A 15,493-nucleotide genomic window follows, 5' to 3' on the forward strand; every position below is an offset into this window, starting at 1 on the left:
GTCCTGTTTCTGTGCGGAGTTATCAAACATTCTGCGATTTGACCTTTTGACATCAGGGTGTCATAGACTAAAGATGTACAGTTTGTAGCAATATGATTTTACAGAAGTGTCACAAATCACACTCCTTTTGCATTGCGGGTCATTCATCAACACATTCACATTCCATTTGGGTATACTCTGTCTTTGCCCACGAGAAAAGACATTTGTCAGCTCTCAAGCACATTCTGGCCAATCAGAAGTCTAAAATGTTTTTTTGTTTGTTTGTTTTTGTACCGCGGAACGGTGGACGACTGGTTAGAGCGTCTGCCCCACAGTTCTGAGGACCGGGGTTCAATCCCCGGCCCCGCCTGTGTGCCGTTTGCATGTTCTCCCCGTGCTTGCGTGGGTTTTCTCCGGGCACTCCGGTTTCCTCCCACATCCGAAGAACTTGCGTGGTAGGTTAATTGACAACTCTAAATTGCCCGTAGGTGTGAATGTGAGTGCGAATAGTTGTCTGTTTGAATGTGCCCTGCGATTGGCTGGCAACAAGTTCAAGGTGTACCCCACCTCCTGCCCGATCACAGCTGAGATAGGCTCCAGCACGCCCGCGACCCTAGTGAGGAGAAGCGGCTCAGAAAATGGATGGATGGATGTTTTTTTTGTACCCCTTTAGCATGACTATCAGCCGCCCACTTTGCAGAAGATGCGTTGCAAATGCTGGTGAAAGTACAGCATGTGCTGTTAAGTAGTCTGCGGCGTCTGAAGAAATGTGACTAGTGTGAGTGACTTGGCCGAAGCAGCTGGCATCCCGGCGTCATCATTCACGCGCTAATCGCCTCTAGGGCCCAGCCTAGCGTGGAAAAACACGGCGAATTGAGGGCGTCACGTACACCAGGAATACGTTGAGAGGAGAATTTCCGAGCACCCATGCTTTCGCCTTGAGCGGGATAATCCCATTACGCCTCAGGATACTGAGCGAGCGGCACAACTCACTTGAAAATACACTGTTTGGTGAGGCGTAAAACTTGAAGCTGTTAGAAATAACATCCTGACTCTGACAACAAATGAATTCGAACATCCAATTTTTGGGACTAATAACACACACAAAAAGAGAGAGTAAAGCACCTAAAGTGCAACAATTTTCTTGCCATGCTTTTGCAGCTCATCTTGGGTGTTTTGGAGATTAAGCGGTTTTTCATTAGTCTGTCAGCTTTCATTATGACAGGAAAAAAAAAATGAAATTAGGTTGGTGTATCTGACAGTTTTTCCAAACTAATTGATTCTGTCAAGATAAATGCAGCAGATGGTGTTAGTGTAAGTGAGTTGCTCTTCCATCAGAGCACTTAGGTAGAGTGCGAGATCCTTCATTTCCGATTTAGACGCTCTTTATGTTGTTGTGGTTTTTGTTATGTGACAGAGGAAAATTAAACTTCTAGTATATTGTTTTACAAATATGATATCTTGTTTTAAGTGGTTCATAAAATGATCAATATTATTCCATTAATTTGATCTTTTGATCCATTCTTTCAGTCATTTCTGCAACAGAAGAGATCAAATATGTTCTGCATCTCTGACATGAGGCTGTATTGCAGGCAGACAATTCGATATTATTCACAGTTAGGGAAGGGGAAAAAACTAAATTAGAATTAGAATATTTGTGGTTTGAGACCACTAGTTTGTGGGACGCCACAACTCAAGAAAATTGCAAAATTGCTGAGATTTTTATTTTAAGATTTTTAGTACACCAAATTGTGTCCTTCCAGTATTTAGGAATATGTTTTTTTTATTTGTTGTCTTCTTTGAATTCTTGTAAAAATATGCACAAAAACATTCAGTGTCACAAACACAATGGGAATGAGAGTTGATTGTAAATAATTAATTGAGATCAAACAACAACATTAGTGTGAAAACTTCACAGCTGACACAAAGTCAAAAAACGTCCTCCACATCCAGTAAAACCTACATAAAGTATTTGATTCATTTTATTTCCCATTCCGCTTTATTTGGTCTGCCGGGGAATTCATTTCAGGCAGCAGGAGTGGGAGGATTTTAATCAACAGCTTGAGAGGCGTCCGTGTGTAAAAGCCGCAGTGACACCAGCTATAAACTAATGACCTGCACACAGTATTAGAAACCACCGCAAAGACTTTCACCATCAGGAGCAACACGACACCAATTGACTGTGTGCTGGTTATTGAAATGCAGTCACTGAAGGAGTTTTATTTTATTTTATTTATTTATTTTTTGGGGGGCGGGACAGAAGTAGTTGAATAATGACAGAACAGTACAGTACAGTGCAGGCATGTACAAAGCCTCTGAGTCAACTCGTCTCTTTGCTTGGCATGCAGGGAAAACGTCTCTCTCGCGCATCAACATGAAACAACGCGTCTTTCCGCAATATGGCTGCCGATGTGGCTGTATGTTTTATTTACTTTATTTATTTTTCATGAATATGTTTTAAAAACCCGCGAAGCACTGAAGCCGCAGAACGTGAAGCGCGAAGTGGCGAGGGAACACTGTAGCTTTTTCTTTGATAAAGTACAGTCATTCCTGAAATATGGAACATTAGTTAAACATTTTGACGAGGCTCCTGAAAATACATTCAATATGAGTAAGACATTACACCCCTTGAAGGTGGAACATTGTCTGAAAACAATTATTAGTAGAGCAGTCAACCAATACTGTGTTATAGTATTTAAAGGTGACATTATAGGCGTTGATTTTGCACACTAAAAAACAATTTCCCGGTTGTCTTAACATGGCTTTCATTCAAATACCCCAAAGTAAAGCACAAGAATTAAGTTACATGTCATTGTTTTGTGGGGGCCGTCCTGTCTCATTCAAATATCCACAGCTCGCCCCGCCCCTTCTGCTGCTGGGCCAACGGCAAGTACGGCTTAAGCTAGCGTGAAAATGCCCGATGGAGCTGGGGTGTTGTGATGAGGCAAGCGGCTACTACTTGCTGAAGCCGCAGCTCACGGCGTGAAGAAAAGTTGAGCGCCCATAAAGACAAAGTCACTCAAAGTTAGATGATTGGTGGATCACCAGTCGTAGTGAAAGCAAAGCAATTCCAGACTTATCTGGACTGCGCAGAACCTCCAGCCCCAAGTGCGCTGCCTCATTTGCCTACAGAGAAGCAAATTGCCGGAGTCAACAGCATGGCGTGGCATGACAATCAGCCGATCCTCTCCACTGCCGTCTCCAAACGCGGCGGATGAGTTTCCATTCAAGGTCTTTTATGACACGGCAACAAAACCCAGAGGAAGTTTGCTATGAAGAGGTCTTTCATCATGAATAGAATATTAGCCCACATAAAGGTAAATGACGGGAGGATTGTGTTTTCTCCGCCTGTCAAGTGAGCAGAGGTTAATTGTCAGATCCAAGGGTAGATTTGCATCGATGTTTGCAGAGAGAAAAGGTTTCATCCATTGGTATATTCTCTCCATTTCCCCCCACTCTGATTAATCGTAATGAATTATGCAAATAACCTCGATCTCAAATGATTTAGTGATGTTTCTGTATTGTTTTATTAATGCACTATTGAATTACTCTGTATCATCACGAAGCCTTTTCCCGCTGCCTGTTTGTAATTCATCGCCGGCTCTTTATTAAATCCGCGGCGGTCTCGGGTGGCTCGCGTGCAGGAATGAGAAATTAGTCATTACTTTCATTTAATGATTTCTAACCAAACAAGCTGGATCGCTAAACATCCTCCCGACCCCCCAACGCCCACGCTCACTCCCCCACTTCTCCCCTTAAACGCAGTCCGGTGGGTTAGATTTGTGGGCGCGAGCGTTCAAACTTTTTTTTATTTTTGCCAAATTAATTATGTTTGATATAAGGATCTTTCTGCAGTGAATGTTCATGTTTCAATTACCGACAGAAAGTGAAAGTGGTGCTTCGATGGGATCGAGACTTCCCAACACTTGACTCCGATTTTCCTGCATAGATTTGCGGTTCAAATTTGATATTTGGGCCAAATGCTTTGCGCTTTTGGGGGCTTCGGATGGAGTTTGGCTGTCATGAAAGATATACGCTGGATGGGCGGATGGATGATTGAGGCAGTCACCATGGCAACCTGACTTGTGATGGTGTTGGAAGTGCAGCCTTCAGCAATGACTCAAGTTCTGTGCTGGCTGATAAAAGAGTGACTTTGTGTTTTAATTGGATTCTTTCGCTATCAGTGACACTGAAATGACATTAGGATGATGTGGATGGAATACTTTGACTGCTTTTGATATCAGCTACCCATCCGCTAATCAATAAAATCAATCCATCCACGCATCTTTGCCTCCGATCAATTGTCCATCCATCTCCAATCACCAGAGCATCCATCCATCATCCTTATTTTCCACAAGACAACGTCCCTCCAGTTATCTACCCAACAACCAACCCGTCGATCATTTTTCCAACCAACTCTTCCATCCATCCATTCATCCATCCATCCACCCATACGCTGATTAATAGAATCCAGTCATCTTTTTCCTCCAGTCCGTTCATCGTCCACCTATCCACAGCTACAGTACATGCATCCATCCTTATTTCCAAACAAAACATCCATCCACCTATCCATCTTCCACCCGGCCACCAACCCACCCATCCATCAATTTTCCACCAATGTATCCCTCCATCTACCCAACGACCCGCCCATTAATTTTCCACCCATAAATCTATTCATCCGTCCACCGTCTGATTAATAGAATCTACCCATCTTTTTCCGCTCGTCCATCATCATCCATCTGTCACACAAATTGATTTATCCACTTCTCAATCATCCATCTTTTCCTCCAGTCTGTTTTATGACAGTATCTGCCCGTCCATCCATCCATCCATCCATCCACCCCTCTTTTCATAACATCATCCATCCATTTCTTCAGTCCACTCATTCACTGAGCCATTTATGCATTCTTTCACTAATCAATAAAACCATCCAACCCTCTTTCCCCCCTCCAGTCCATTCATCCATTCCTCCATTCTATCCAGCCATCTTCCCCACTTTTACCCAAATTCATCCACCCATCCATCTATTCATCTTTGTTATACAGTACTAATCCAGCCACTCAAGCAACCAAGCAACATGTCCATTAATCGACCATCTTTACACATTTTCCATCAGTCCATCCATCCACAAGTTGATAAACGTATTCACAAATAAATCCTCAGCCAATTCATCCCTACTTCATGTCCATCCAGCCTTCTTTCCACCAACCAATCCAACCATCCTTTTTTTTCCACCTGCCATCCATTCACTCCTATACACCATCCATCCTTCTCGTCCACCGATCACTCCCATCGATCGAGCCAGTCATTCATCAATCAGCTGACCGTCCTGTTCTCCACCTCCAAGCTGACACTTTTATTGTCTTCGGACAGACCACTTTTGGTGATTGTGAGCTGCAACACCCGAGTGGAAATCATCCGGATCCAAAACAACAAAGAAGAAAAACCGCGTGATGTATTATTTCAACTACTGCTCAAAACAAGCCAAAGGCTTATGAGATGAAGACTAATTGTTGGAAACTACTCGAATAGGATACGAGATGTTTCAGGGTGTGAGATAATTTGATCAATCTCTCTCTGGACCGGATTTCAAATGGATTTCTTGATTTTTGTGATGTTCTTTTGTGCCGACCTATTTCCACTTCAGTCAAATCCTTAGCACAACCTTCAAAAACAGCTTGAAATGTGGATACCAAATCCAAACAGACTGCAATTTCATTAAGGTTAAATTTATTGAGATAATACTGACATTTGTTAATCAGTGGTGGTTGTCAGGCTTCGAAAACAACAAATACCCTTTCAACGTTTTGGCAAAGTCTCCTAAGTGTTTTTATCATCGCGCCGCCACCTTTTCTACACATCAAGTCTTTGCAAAGACGACTTGATATCCTAATAACTCGATGAAACATAATGTAGCTTCTTCGTAAGGCTAAAAGGAATGAAAATGCTTCTCTCGCTTGATCTTCAACACAAATATGCATTCGAGAGTCTTGGGATCTCTAAGCAGTGAGAAAAAACACAAAGGTACCACATCACATTTTTCTTCTTACTTTTTTTTTTTTTTTTTTAGTTTGCTGTTATCGTAATCCACAGTCTTTCAGCTAATAAATATCTTCATGTTGGAGTCCTCTGGTCCGTAGGAGTCAAACTATAATACAAAGAGATGTTTGCTGAGGAGTCGAGTTACCGATGATGCTAACGTTGGGAATCTTTTTGGGAAACGCAGTCTTATTTGAAGCCCATTCCATTGTCCTTTTTTGAGGGACTGTCTGTGACCAAAGTCCTTGTTGGTCTCCAGCAATCCTAGGGGGGGAAAAAAATTATATCCGAGTGTCCAACTGTGAAATAAACGACGCCTGGTCCCAAACAGACGACTATCGTGTGACCTAGAAAGAGAGTGAAAGGAGAGAAGAGTTAGGAGTGCTCATAAACAACAGCCCATAAAATGTACAATAAAGCGCATCTCTGCACCATCAATAATATGTGAAAGTGAACGTCGCCGTCTTCAAATGGGGGCGACGAGTATCGATTGTGTTAGGCTTTTTCTTCTTTTATGTTTTGCTCTACCAACAGTACTTAACCTGAAGGCAATCGTTTTGAAATCACATTAAAATGAATATACACTTGCATGTGTGACTATTTTGCTATTTAAGTGGTCCATAATAAAGCCTGTGTGTAATATTATTTACTACCGCTGCTTGTGGATATATTCCCCCCCAGCCATGTTGCCCACAGGATAAATATTTTGCCACTTTTCCACTGAATGAGTCAGCAAAGGTCTAATAATCGGCTTGCTAAAAGAATATACTGAACGATTCTCCTGTGGTGTGCAGTGTGTTCACAGTGATTTTTTCCTCATTGAATTAATCAGAAAATGGTCAGGGCCGAAAATTCTAAATATGAAACATTTTCCACACTTTCAATGGCAAATCCTTATGTGCGTGGTCAACACAGAGTTGGACCAAACTCCACGGTTGTGACGTAATACGGAGCGATAGTCAATTAGGGCCCAATCTCGTTTTTAGTCCTCGGTACAGTGGAAAATTGGCACTTGATGATCCGACATTAAGTGTAAGCACCTGGTTAAGTCACAATTAATTGATTAATTGATATCAGGTTTCAGTCAAATGTCACCATTCCTAATTTCCAGAATATATTCTGAGAGCCTGCTTTCACTCAGAATTAAGTTCAAACATTGAGAAACCGCTAACTAACAAATTTAAGGGTACTTGAAAAACCTTCCATGTTTTATTCATATTTTTTCCTCATGAAAATAATATGACCTAGCCCTAAAATAACCCAAAGGCCCAAAGGCAATCAGTTTGCAATCATCGGAAGGAAAAAAAATATGCACTTGACATTTGACTAGACTGGAATAGATAGATAGCCTGGAACATTTGATGGTGTCATGTTTTCTGGAGGAGGAATTTTTGATTGACTGCCTTTTGAGTGATTGAGTTTACTAGTTCACGACAGGTAATTATCTTAAAATTATCATTTACCAATGTTAATCATTAAAGGTGTAATTTGTGGGGAACGGGCCCTTGCTTCCCCTTTAACGTGGCACCTTCTGAAAATGATCAAACTTTGACACCATGCTCTGCACACATTAGATGGCATAGGCAAATCAACTTTACAGTTTAGCATTGCTCTTCTAAATACATTAAATTGTATTTCAACACACGTACCCAAAAAATGCAAATCTTTCACAGGAAACTATACAATATAGTGTGACTGCGATATGTGAACTCCTCACTCCCTTCTGTAAATGTAATCATTTTGCTGCATTGACGGTGCGCACAAGAAACACCTGCAGAATGTTTCTCTGCCATCTGGCACCTCCTGATGTCTTTTGCGTTGTAAGGATCTAGTTGGAAGACAGTCAACGCAGTCATAATGCCACGGTGTTTACCATCCATACATAAGCAAACGGGGATTATCGGGATTCACGACGGTTTGCGAGGATGTTGTTTATGCCGCTTTGAAACCTTACATCCTGTTCCGGTCAAATTTGACCCATTTTGACATTTAATAGCAATACAAATATCTTATCTTTTCACACTGCAATTTGGCTCACTAACACCAAACCGACAAGATTTATAAATGTCATCCTGCTACAAAGTTTACAAAGTACACCGATGTCTGGTTCGGGTCAAATCTGACCCGTGTCTACTAAAACAGATTTTTGATTTACCAGTGCGTGATAAATCAGGGGAAATTGTGGCACACCATAATTTTTTTGTTTTTTTGTTTTTTGTTTTAATGGGACAGCGGTAACAGAGTTCAAAAGGGAGCTTTCTGTCCTGCAATGTAGCAAATAAAAATACATGTTCCCTTTTTGTCTGAAACATTCTTTATCCATTCATGAATGTCAGTACTATTACTACTACACTATAAATAGATTTTGAAAAAAAAAAGCAAAATGATTATAAGGATATTGTTGGCCTGGGTAAAAAAAATTACCCGCTGCCTTGCATGTAGGAGGCGATGCATTACATTAGCTACGCAGCTCCTGCTGTGTAAATATTTATCGTCATTACAGTAACAGATGCTGCCCTTCCAATGGCAATGCACCTTTTGCCAAAGTGTGATAATCCAAAGCAGAAGACGAGGATTGCTGTGTCGGGATGTGTCATCTCATTTTCACTTTGGCGCGGTGCGAAAAAAAAAAAAAAAAAAAAAAAGCTTTTTCTTCTCTGGCTACACTTGCGGGAGAAGGCGGAAGAGGCACGACCCAGCACCGAGGGGGTGTCGTGGGTGTCGCTGCGAGGGTTATCGGTGAGTAATCGCCCAACGGTGGAGAGCTGAGAAGACGAAAGCTCCTCAGGGTTCGACGTTTATAAGCTGCTTTGGGATCAGACAAAACACCCTCGACTGGTGAAGGTTCAAAATCTTCTTGACAAACACACAACTCAGCATAGGTGGCAAAAGTACTGACACTCTGTACTTCAGTGCAGATACTTGTATAAACAAATACACTAGTAAAAGTAGTACTGATTCAACTTCTTTACTGAAGTAAAAAAAAAAAAAAAAAAAGCACCAAATCTGAAATGCACTGAAGTGCAAATGTTAAAAGTAATAGTATTTTCCCTGTCAATTATTTACAATACCCATTTTGGTAACGTGACACAATGAAAATAGAAATTCTTTGCACACAAAACAGTTTCCCTCTATTACTAACTTGGGCTTTTGTGCTATTAGCGGGTTTGCATACATTTGCTAGTGTTGTGAGCTGACTAACAAAATCAATGCTTAATTAGATAACAATTACTGACTCGGTATTGCTTAAAATAATGGCTATTTGAGAGCAAATGTCAAGGCAACACATGTAGACAAATATAATACTCGCAGGTTTATAGTCTTTATCCTCTGCAAAGAATGACTAATTATTGAGGAGCTGAGACCCCCGCCACGTACTGTATATTCATGTCTGTATTGTACTGCCAAGGCGTGCACACCGGAAGGAGCGGCACAATGTCCACAAAATATAGGCAAAATATGTGGCAAAAATACGTTCTGTTTAAAGATCTTTTTTACGTTGTGTCGTTATCTGCGGAGCTAGAAAAAAGTAGCAAGTGGATTATGACAAAGCGAGTACAGATATGTGTTTTCAAAAGTAGGGAGTAAAAGTAAAAAGTTGTTTGGAAAAAAATAATAGTCATTACCGATACCTGAAATATCTACTTAAGTACTTTCCATCACAACACACAGTACACAAGACACAAAGTCCTGTGGACAAACACCTGAATGACACCGTCTTTTATTACTGTTAAATATTGTCTAACAATCTCAATTTATACTGCCAGTATGAGCCTCCAGCCGAGACTTAATCGGCTATAAAAAGAATCAATGGTCCAAAAAAAAGTATTTTTACTTGCAATCCATCATGTGAATGTTGCCTCCCAGCACGCAGACATGAGATCCATTTGTGTTTAAACAGAGCCAGACAGTAGAAGAAGAGGGGCGGCGCAACGCACCCACTGGAAGGATTACAGTGCGCGCCTGGGAGGTGAGTCTCTTCACTTGAAGATGAAACGCAACTGACATTGCAGGGGAAAATATTCTTCTTTTATAGTGTCACTTTAGAAAGAAAAATGTTTATTGTTACCATCACACTTTTCCTAACCCTTAACTCTTCTGTGAAGTTACACAATCGTGAAGTGCACAGAAAAAGAGAGAATCATCGAAAATTTGTAAATACACCACAGCTGAGGTTGCATCCATCCATCCATCCATCCATTTTCTGAACCGCTTATCCTCACGCGGGTCGCGGGAGTGCTGGAGCCTATCCCAGCTATCTTCGGGCAGGAGGCGGGGTACACCCTGAACTGGTTGCCAGGCAATGGCAGGGCACATACAAACAAACAACCATTTGCACTCACGTTCACACTTACGGGCAATTTAGAGTTGTCAATTAACCGACCACGCATGTTTTGGGGATGTGGGAGGACACAGGAGTGCCCGGAGAAAACCCACGCAGGCACGGGAAGAACATGCAAACTCCACACAGGCGGGGCCGGGGATTGAACCCCACTCCTCAGAACTGTGAGGCAGACGCTCTAACCAGTCTTCCACCGTGCAGCCTTTTTTTTTTTTTTAATCCAATACAGTAAATTTGTTTGGTGCAGTTCAGTTGTATTTAACTTAAGTACAATATATTTGTGATTATTCTGTTTTATTTCAAACATGGATTTAGGTAACTTTTACGTGCAATACATTTTAAATTAATCATTATTTACATAGTTCCCCCCCCCCCATGTTTATGCACAATGTTAATGCTAAAGCTGCACATAGTGGCTGACAATAATATTGGTGGCCTACAATAATATGAAATATAAATACATAAAACCTCTGCCTTGTTTTTGATGAACACTTAGCCCTTCTATAAATTTCAATGTTGGTTATGATGTTGGTACTGGGCGTAAAAAGTTTGAGAACCACTGAGCTATTGTGTTATGCTTGTGCGCTAGTGTTATGATCCTGAATTTGTTTTTAGGGGCATTTCTGCTCGGCAACAGCATCGTCAGAAGCATTTTGCAAGTTGCTTGTTTGTGAACTAATGCCTGCAACTTTCAACACGAAAAGTCACCTAAGCTTAGCACAAGCTTGCTTGCAAGGTGTGAAGAGTGTGCGGCAAAAAGGCCGCTGGTCGCCTTCACTTCTTGTTAATATAGCGACCTAACCCAGGCAGGTACGAGTGTGTTGGGAGACGCGTTTTTTGAGAAGGAATGTCGGTGAGAAGGAATGTGGTCACAATTGCGAGGCGCACGCAATCTGACAATCGGCCCACATTTGAGCATTTTCACGTCCTTTTGTTCCCTATCAGCAAAGACCAAATTATCCGATGTATTTACAAGATTACCATACTTTTTGCGATGTCAGTTATCTTTTATAATTATTAATTATTGTTATTATTGTTTTATGTTTGGTCTATGTTATGTCCATCACTTTGTTACAGCTACATTTCTTTTTAATGCGCTTTAGGAATAAAGTATTCAAAAACCAACATAAAACGAATCCCTGAAAGTGTCAAAGATGAGAACTCAAACATGACAGCCCAGTAGGCTCCACCTCTTAAAGGCACCTGCATGTACACCCGCACTACAACACGCACAGTGTTCTCTTCGTAGTTTCTGAACATTTGAAGAGCAGCTGATTTTGATCATATTACGTTTTTTTTGCCACTAGAAAATCTGTCGCTCGTGAGGAGCTGAAAAGGAACACCAGCTACAAGTTTAGCTTAGCTACCCAAAATCAATGGTGCTCTTGCTTTCCATTTTCCGAGCGTAAAGTGTCCGGCACGCTAAGTGAGTCATTGTGCCTGCGATGAGTTCTTCTTGGGCCACCTTGCTTGCCTCCGCCCGTGTTTCTGCTTACCGCTACGGCAGTGTGGGAGAGCCTGAATTATTAACCCGGCTAAAATAAAAGACTCGGCTTCGTCCGGGTCTCCTGTAGACATGAATAATGGACGAGGTGACTCAGCGACACGGCGTTTGGCGAGTCAAACACGGAGCGGGGCAGGAGGACGAGGTATTTGGGGGGGGGGGGGGGGGTGACGAATGGCTAATGACGGCCCGACCCTCGATCTCAGTCCTAATTCCACTTCTAGTCTCCCTCTCACCCTCGAGCTCATCCTAATACGCGATAATTGCTTTTCTTTTTAGAACGTTCTCGAGTGTCTCGTGCTTCCACATATCATTTAACACTCAAAACACTTCATGAAAGTTGTCATGCGTTAGGTAGCATACAGCTCAATTTACACCTCTTTTTTTTAACAATTTTTAAAAGATTATACACGATACTTCTCCATCCTGAATGTCATGTTCGACTTAATGGATACCGATCAGTGGCGGGCCATGCATTTAGTATGTGGGCCTTCAGTTGGAAACCATCACTATGATGTAAAAAGGAAATATATACAGCACGGAACTGTGCCATGTGCATCCTCTTGAGTGGGCCAGAATTAATATTATCTAATAACAGAACAAATGCAAATAAAATACTTGTTAATCATCGGAGAAGCAGATTATTCAATGTATTAATGTGTGCAGATCACTGCGGAGACGTTTTGGTCGTCGAGCCGGGCTTGCTCTGACCAACCAATCAGAGGACGGCAAAATGCAGACGTTATTGTGGGCCGGCTAGCTGGCCCTGTGAGGCAAATTTGAAATCTGATTGGTTAAAGAAACAGTCCTATTCCTAATATAGTTTGCTCCGTCAGTCAGCGCTATGGATTCTGAAGGCTTTAGGCAGATGAAATTGAAATGTGATTGGATGTGTCATGGTCTGTGTTTTGCTTTGGGTTGTTGAGTTTTGTTTGATGTTTTCCTGTGTTCCGTGTTGTTCATGTCGTGCGCTCGTTTAGTCATTGTAGCCACCTGTTGTCGTCACCCTTCCGCCTTGTGCCGACCAATCGGCTCTCTCCAGCCACTCGTGTCTTGTCCAGGTGTTCCTCGTTTTCTCGTCAATCTGTTTGTATTTAGTTCCCTGGTTTCTTTCAGTTCATTGTCATTGCAGTTTGTCATTGTCACGTGTCTTTGTCCCTGTCTGTTCCACGTCTTACTCGGCAGTCACGGTTTGTTTCCATTTCTTTCTTACTTTGGTTATCTATTGTGGGACTTTGTTTAATTTGCTTTATCCATGTGTTTGCCCTTTTTTGGAGGTTAAACAACATTTTTTGAGACTCCTGCCTTGCCTCCCTGCTTCCCTGCACTTGGGTCCTCCACATTTTGTCCCTTGCTTTGCCTTCGAAAACTCTAATCGTGACAGGATGGTAGCAATGCTGCCAAGAGAAATTAAAATAATACATTGTTGGGGATAAATTAATACAATTTCATGGAGCAAATATTCAAATGTAAGTTGTAAATTTGACGGCCTACGACTGCTACTGATTCACTGCCCTGTTTAATGGCCGCTCACGATTCAAAATGTATATAAATAGAACCCACCTTGGTGGTCTTCACTTTGTTGCCTGTACTGCAGCTCCATCCTTTAAAGTCCGGCAGCACTTTGCACTCTTCGCCGTCCATGCAGGGATGCATCTGGCACCACCACTTCTGTGCAACGATGGATGCTGTAGAGATTAAGAGTGAAGCAAATGTGTAAAAAAAAAAAAAAAAATGTAACTCAAGAATAAATCATATGAAGCTGCACACATCCACATTTTAGAACAGTTAACATTTTCGCCTGACTGGTAAAGCATTGTACATAAGAGGGAGACTTTCACCAGGCGTGGGTATCTTCAAGGGAGGGGCAGGAAATGAAAGGAGTTGTTGGCTTCAAAAGGAGCGGTTGGCTGTTTGATGAAAAAGTTTATATGCGGGGAGTAAAGTGACATGACTGGTTCTCGTCTCCTCATCCTGTTATTTACCGCTTCTCCACAAAGTAATAATTTCTGGACTAATTAAATGAAACTGGGTGACCTCTCGTTTCGCACTATGGTGCTACAGCACCCTGGAATCACTGATCTATAGAATTATGCTCCATAATTCATTGATATTACTGCATGATTACGTCACCTCCGCGGCAGGATGAAGTGCTCCTCGGGTATATTTTAGCAAGTGTTTGAGCCCAGCAGACCTCTGGTAAGTTGGAAGAAGTAACAGGAAAAAAATTGGCCTCTTTATCCAAAACTACTTAAAAAGTAAAGCTTTTTTCCACAATATCTTTCTTTGTAAACAAAGCATTTTGCCAGGCATAGTAAAACTTCTAAAAATATCATCGTTTTGTATTATGTCCTACTATTTTAAATGTGCAGCAAGAGTTGCAAAGCGAGCCATGTTGGCTGGGAGCCTGTGAAGCTGTCAAAGGGCTTCCCAGAGTGACGAGACAAGTGTCAACATGGAGGAAGCGCCTGTCAGGGGTAAGCTGAGTTATGGATTGATTCAGTTGTAAGAGAGGCCAGAATTGACGTGATATTAAATGACCCAGTCTGGATGCTGTCTCCTCGGGTGGACTGCTCCGGCGTCAACAGGCGAGTGCTGAGTGAAGCAACTGATTTGATCTCTATTTATTGCCCAGGGCCCAAATAATCAAATCAAACTTTTTTTTTTTTTTTTTTCTTCTTCTTCTTTTTCATTTTCAAATCTTATTTTTCAGCAAGAAAGAGGCTCGCTTTTACCGTCCACACAAGACGGAGCCGCCCTCGTCGTTCCCGCCACTTGTCCCGGGAAGCAGGAGCATTTGACGGTCTGCGATCGCTCTTCGATCTTGTTCTTGTTGCAGCATCGGTGCGCGGCGATCACCTCGCAGGTTCCTGCCTTCACGTGAACTGCAACAACAACAACATATTTTAGTATTCATACTACAAATCCGACCAATGGCGCCAACATTTGACTCAATATTCCTACATTTTCTTTCCAAACAAGTCAACTGTTGTGCTAATACACATAGCAAATGTGCTTATTAGCAGTGGAAGTGAAAATATATTCATAATAAATCCATATGAATAATTGACTTGACATATGTATTACTGGTCTTTTGGCAAGAGTTCAATGTGGGGAAAAAAGATTCATATTTAATGACAATATTATTCGTCCCTTCTGTACTGTATGCATGGACTTGACAACAAACTAATGGAGTTACTGAATCTCAAAGAGGAAAAGGAAATTACTAGATCAAGTTGATAAACTCCCATAAAAACATAGTAGTAATGTAAAAATAGTAGTAGTACCAAGAATAGTATAATTTGTGGTAATCATAATGTCATATTACTGACAATACTAACATTAATGGTAGTGGTAGAAGTTTTAACAGTAGTAGTAATCACAGCAGCAGTAAGAAATATTGTAGTCGTAATGCGAATTATAATAGTAGTTGGAACTGTAGTAGTAGTTATAATAGTAGTATTTGTAGTAATAGTTTTACTTGTAAGTAGGAGGAGGCGGGGAGGACTGGTGGTTGTTGTTGTAATAGCAGTAGTGTTAGAAGTAGTGATAGTTGTAGTAATACTTTTTAGAATTTGTTGTCATTGTATTAATAGTAATTGTAGTGGTAGTGATAGTAGTAATACTAA

At 41.4% G+C, this 15,493-nt stretch overlaps 1 protein-coding gene across 2 annotated transcripts in view; it reads right to left on the reverse strand.

Moving 5' to 3' along the window:
* Positions 1-6,011: 6,011 nt before the first annotated feature.
* Positions 6,012-15,493, reverse strand: part of tafa3a (TAFA chemokine like family member 3a) — a 77,513-nt gene continuing 68,031 nt past the window's right edge. For both annotated transcript variants that reach the window (XM_061687846.1, XM_061687845.1), the window contains exons 3-5: positions 14,600-14,749; positions 13,428-13,552; positions 6,012-6,365 (exon numbers count right to left, since the gene is read on the reverse strand). In XM_061687846.1, coding sequence (XP_061543830.1) covers positions 6,354-6,365; positions 13,428-13,552; positions 14,600-14,749 — 287 coding nt within the window. In that variant the 3' untranslated portion in view covers positions 6,012-6,353. The remainder of the gene's footprint in view (positions 6,366-13,427; positions 13,553-14,599; positions 14,750-15,493) is intronic.

Source organism: Phycodurus eques, chromosome 10 (assembly GCF_024500275.1).
Source record: "Phycodurus eques isolate BA_2022a chromosome 10, UOR_Pequ_1.1, whole genome shotgun sequence".
NCBI classification, from domain to species: Eukaryota; Metazoa; Chordata; class Actinopteri; order Syngnathiformes; family Syngnathidae; genus Phycodurus; species Phycodurus eques.